General features: G+C 52.3%; 1 protein-coding gene across 1 annotated transcript; it reads left to right on the top strand.

The window, feature by feature from the left end:
• The first annotated feature begins 543 nt into the window (after window positions 1-543).
• On the top strand, window positions 544-2,395 carry LOC109785759 (alkane hydroxylase MAH1). Its single transcript, XM_020344352.3, has one exon. The coding sequence runs from the start codon at window positions 620-622 to the stop codon at window positions 2,189-2,191; it is 1,572 nt and encodes a 523-aa protein (XP_020199941.1). The 5' UTR covers window positions 544-619; the 3' UTR covers window positions 2,192-2,395.
• The last annotated feature ends 3,617 nt before the right edge of the window (window positions 2,396-6,012 follow it).

Genomic DNA, 6,012 nt, shown 5'->3' with positions numbered 1-6,012 from the left:
AAAATCCAAAATTTACTGAAAACCAGTGATTTCAGCCCATCCTGAAAAATTTCCGGAATGGAGAAAAAAAAGTTGTGGTGAGGATGGGCGACGCCGTTGCTTATGTCGAACCTTGCATGTAAGTGTTTTTTGTCAAAAAATTTCGAGCTGTCTCTATGAGCCGACGTTTTTTTAGTCCGAACTAAGCCGAGGGCTCTTGGGTTGCCATGTGTTTTTCGGCTTATGCCGGACAGTTTTGCTAAGTCTATGTCGACTTAGACTTCGTTATGTCTCAGTTGATACTATATTCTTTTGATCTTGCAGGGAGATTCGTACAAAAAATTCTTTTCAGTTATTATTTTTTCTTCTTATATACTATATATCACTTGACTGAGACATGGTTACGTCTCGGTCGACTGCGACCTAGACACACCCTATGCCAGAACAGTATGTAACATGAGTTTTTCCCATGGTGGCTCCCTTCCCATACACCTAATATCCAAATCTCTACACCTAACCCAAACCCCTCAACTCAGGAGCCACTATATAATAAGCCTAGCTAGCTCTACATATAGCTCACTCACTTGTACAATAACACTTCACGTCTTCACCGGCCATAACGCACGTAAACAAAAGAGAAATGGAGACCGTGTCATGGTGGGTTGGAGGCTTCCTCGGAAAGTACCCGGAGATCATGGTGTCGTTCGCTTGCTTCTTGTTCTTGCTGTTCTTCAGGTTTCGCCACCGGGACGGGCTGCCAACCAACTGGCCGGTGGTCGGCGCGTTGCCGGCGATCACCGTCAATGCCGGGCGCGTGCACGAGTGGGTCACCGAGTTCCTGCGGGTGGCGCCAGGGATGTCGCACGTCGTCAGGGGCCCGTGGGGCTCGCCGGTGGACGTCCTTGTCACGGCCAACCCGGCGGACGTGGCGCATGTCTTCACGGCCAACTTCGGCAACTATCCCAAGGGCGAGGACTTCGCTGCCGTGTTCGACGTGCTCGGCGACGGCATCTTCAATGCCGACGGTGAGTCGTGGGCGTTCCAGCGGCGCAAGGCGCACGCGCTGCTCTTCGACCCAAGGTTCCGTTCTGCCGTCGCCGCGAGCACCGCGCGCAAGCTCGGCGAGGGGCTCGTGCCGCTCCTCGACGGCCTGGCGGCCACGTGCGAGGTCGTTGATCTGCAGGACGTGTTCATGCGGCTGACGTTCGACCTCACGGCGATGTTCGTGTTCGGTGTCGACCCCGGCTGCCTCGCCGCCCACTTCCCTCGAGTGCCATTCGCCGCGGCCATGGACGAGGCCGAGGCGGTGCTGTTCTACAGGCACGTGACGCCCGTACCGTGGCTGAGGCTCCAGACCTACCTAAACATTGGCCACGAAAGAAAGATGGCCAAGGCTCGGCAGGTGCTCGACGCGTCTATCACGGAGTTCGTGTCGCTCCGACGAGAGCGAGCGGCCCGTGCCGACACCAACGCCGACGGGACTGATGCCGCTGACCTTCTCACGTTGTACCTGGCATGCCAAGACGAGGTAGGCAAGGACGGAAAGGAGTTCGATCGGTTCTTGCGTGACACAACGCTGAACATCATGGTCGCCGGTCGCGACACCACGAGCTCCGCCTTGACATGGTTCTTCTGGCTGCTCTCCAAACACCCCGACGTTGAGGCCAAGATCCTAGCCGAGCTCCGTGAGAACGCAACGTCTGGCGGCATCGGCTGCCAACCCACCGCCATCGATCTGAAGCGCCTGGTCTATCTGCACGCGGCGCTGTCGGAGTCACTCCGGCTGTACCCGCCGGTGCCGTTCGAGCACAAGGCGGCGGCGCAGCCAGACACGCTGCCGAGCGGCCCTGCGGTGTCGCGGACACGGCAGCTGATCGTATCATTCTACTCGATGGGGCGCATGGAGGCGGTGTGGGGCAAGGATTGCCTAGAGTTCCGGCCGGAGCGGTGGCTGACGGAGACGGGGCGGCTCCGCCACGAGCCTTCCTACAAGTTCGTGGCGTTCAACGTGGGGCCGCGGACGTGCATCGGCAAGGACCTGGCGTTCACGCAGATGAAGGCCGTGGTTGCCGCCGTCGTGCCGCGGTTCAGGGTCGAGGTGGCCGCCGGTGCAACGGTGCCGATTCCCAAGATGTCCATCATACTCCACATGAAGGACGGGCTCAAGGTGAGGGTGCACAAGAGACAAGACGATGCACTAAGTACAATCTAGAGCTACGTACCTATTCCCAAGCTCCCAAGTCTAATATACTCCATCTGCATATAGCGCCTGAACATGTCAGGTTAGCTTTATTATTGCATGTACCAAATAATCGCCAGAAACGTGCTCTAGTTCACGTTGCGGCTTTGTCTGAGTGGTATGTGAGATTTGTTTAATGTAAATTTTCTTTCCTGTAAACGTGCGAGGACTTGGCCACGATTGCATCCGTCGAATGGAACAGAAGTAAGGGATCGTGGGCGAACACTTCGGATGTGGTTGTTACTCAATTGAATAAAAGAGAATGCCGAAAAGCACGCAAGACATACGCATCGCAAAAATCTGTCTGTGTACGAGTCCGCTCTTCATCCTCCTGCATGTGTTCGTCGTGATCGAGTCTCAGGCTCCCGGAGGCGGTGCATGGCGGCAGATATAGGAGTAGGGCCGGTCATGAGATTGTGGCGGCCCGGGCGAAACTAAAACTCAGGGCCCTAAAAAATTTCTTCTAGCATTCGTCAACTCAAAGTCACTTATGATGGTGTCATCCTGGATCCCTCCTCCGGGTTGTAGGAAGGTGAACGTAGACGCCGCGCTACGTGAGCTAGACAGCAAGGCTGCGACGGCGTCGTTCACAAGGAGCAATGAGGGTGATTTCATGGGAGCATCAAGTGTGAACTTCACTGGCATCCGGGACCTCATTCAATGGAATCGTTTTGGATGGCGACGTACTTTCTCGTTCTTATAAGAACCGTTAGTACTGCCTCCGTGTCATCAATACACTCCCCCAGCTATGGCTAGTGGCCTTTGTAACCCATAGTCTACTTGAATAAATTAGATATGATTCTCAAAAAATAAAATTATGGTGGTCGAATCCAGCAATTCAAACAAGGACGATAAAACAGAAGGATGAATATGCACATCAATTTTAGTAAGTACTAGATATTATAATTCTACCGACTGTTCACCAAAATCCCAGTGTTGCTTCCCTGCTTGAATATAATTTGATAAATAGAATTACAAATCATGCCACACATATGAGAGAGAGAGAGAGATACATAGAAAGAGGGGGGGGGGGGGGAGAGAGAGACACACACAGAGAGAGAGAGAGAGAGAGAGAGAGAGAGAGAGAGAGAGGAAACTTAAGTGTACGCAGCCATCCACACCCGAAGATCAAGAAGGCTCTTAAGACGGTAGATTGTTAGGCCCTTCACCCTTGACTCCCATAATCCTCATGACAGTATTCGGAGTTGCATCTGCCATGAAGCAAAATTAGCAGGAAACTAAGATCTCGACAAACTATCAACATTATAGACCGAAACAAGCAAGGATGGAACAATATACTCGCCGTTTGGCCTCCAAGATGTGCGACGGCATCGACGAATCGACCCCGGAGTCCGGACTTCGGTCAATGGGAAACGACCTGGACGAGGCCGGAGTCGCCGGCTTGCGACTCATGACCTAAAGGAAAATGAGTTAAAAGCAGAATACCACCACATTGGGGGTTAGGTTTGCATAAAAGAACCTAGTCATTAAATATTTTTGCAAAAGGCATGGCGGTTCTGGTAAACTTTTTGCAAATCGAAATAATCCCTTGCTATGCCACATTTGAGAGTGTTTGTTGTCGGCTGGTCAAAACCAACCGGTTGACATGGTCGACCAGACAGACACCGCGACCCCTCTCTCTCTCTCTCTCTCTCTCTCTCTCTCTCTCTCTCTCTCTCTCTCTCTCTCTCTCTCTCTCTCTCTCTCTTCTCGCGCCCTCTCTTCTCTGCTCGCCACTGCCGCCATGGTGCCGCGGAACGACGGCGATAGCAGCGTGGCCTCCGCCGCCCAGTACATCTCGTCCTTTGAATCTGCTATCATGGTCAGTACTGCTAGCTAGGGTTTCGATTTAGGGTTTCTACTTGGGTATTTTGGGATTTAGGGTGTGTGCGACCCTGGCTCGATTTGAACTCATTTCTTTGGTTTGTCTAGATCCTAGCTACCATCGATGACCTGAACTACTGTGATGTTGTCGACAAGGTGATGGTGATGTGTGAGCATGGGCAGCCAGCGGAGAGGTATGTTGCATTCGTAGGGATTAGCACTAGGAGGAGGTTCATTGCCTGTGGCCTAACTGTATGTTAGCAAATATTTGGAATTTATCAGTTCTAGGATTCACTCTGCTATGTTTGTGCAAAATATCAAAATTGTTCTAGGGTTCACTGTGCATTGTTCATGTTCACTATGCAATGTTCATCTTCGAAGGGATTAGCACCGAAGGGTCGTGGCAGTGGCGGAAAGTACACGCCGCCCACTAAGAGGAACATTGAAGAGTGCACGGCTGCGGAGGTGACGATCGTGTCGCACACCCCAGCAAGGGCCAGTGGCGTCACGATCCAGTATCCAATGTTGGGCGAGTCCAACTACGGTCTATGGACCATGAAGATGAAGGTTCTTCTCTGGCCACTTGGTGTGTGCTCAGCGCTCGAAGGGACCGGCGACTTCGACAAGGACAAAATGACGGCGTGCTTGCCGCCCTCACCCAGTCCGTGCCTGATTTAGTAAGATGGACGTCACTGATTGTGCCAGCGAGCAAGAGGCCTGGGAGGCAATCCGCAACATGCGTGTCGGTGAGGACTGCGTCAAAAGGCATGGTTCAAATAGCTGAGAAGCGAGCTGGACTGGATGAAGATGGCAGACGGCAAGTCGGTGTCGGCGTTCGCCCCGAATATGATGACCCTCGTCAGCGAATTTCGGTACCTCGACGAGAAGATCACCGAGGAGGTGGTGGTCTAGACCCTGTTCAACATTATCCCCAAGCGGTTCAGTGACATTGTCAACACGATCGAGCAATAGGGAGACCTCGTGACGATGTCCGTGGTCGAGGCAGTGGGTCATCTCACCGCTTAGAGGAAAATTAGCGAGGGCATCATTGTCAGTCCGGTGGAAATGACGACCAGCTCATGTTGACGACTCAGGAACTAGAGCAACTGATGAAGTGCGGGAAAATGACCCCAGGGGCCAGCAGAAGTGGGGGCAGCCGTGTTCGTGGTGGAGGCAGTGGGTATGGTTGTGGGCGCGGTGAGCGCGCTGATATTGGGCAACCTGGATGTAGCAAGAGCAGTGACCTTGGCAAGAAGAAAAAGAACCGGAAATTCGACATTAGTAAGGTCAGCTTTTTCAATTGTAATAAGATGGGCCATTTTAATTCGGATTGTCTAGGTCTAGAGCCATAGTGAGAAACTGCAAATATCGCGCAGCAGGACACGGAAGACAATCCAATTCTTCTAATCTTGGAGGTGTGCGAGTTAGCACCAAAGGAAGAGGATCTGTCCGAGTAGGTGTCCCTCAGAAGTTTGGAAACCTGTATGGGTCAGTGTGTGGCAAAGTGCGTTTGGGAGATTGATCTGCGGTGGACATATGTGGGCTGGTGCAGTGCTCATGTAGTGTCTCACCGGCGAGCACCGCATATTTTTCGACGTGTACTTCATACCCAGGCTAAAGAACAACATCATAAACATGGGGTAGCTGGATGAGAACAGATGTAAGTACACAGGCTAGAACGGCGTCCTGACAGTTTGGGACACACGGAGAAATGTGCTTGCTCGAGTTCCAAGGACTCCCAATCAGATGTACATCCTCAACATCAAGCCGCTCTGACCCAGTATGTCTGCTAGGACATGCAAAATAGGATGTGGTTGTAGCATATGTGGTTTGGGCATGTGAACTTCCCGTCACTGCGTGCCCTGGCCACCAAAAACACGGTTGATGGAATGGCACACATTGAGCAGGTGGATTAGATCTATGATGCATGTATGATTGTGACACGGCGTGATGCCATGTCCAAGGAACAC

Source organism: Aegilops tauschii, chromosome 7 (genome assembly GCF_002575655.3).
Source record: "Aegilops tauschii subsp. strangulata cultivar AL8/78 chromosome 7, Aet v6.0, whole genome shotgun sequence".
NCBI classification, from domain to species: Eukaryota; Viridiplantae; Streptophyta; class Magnoliopsida; order Poales; family Poaceae; genus Aegilops; species Aegilops tauschii.
This window is presented reverse-complemented; position numbering and strand designations above follow the sequence as displayed.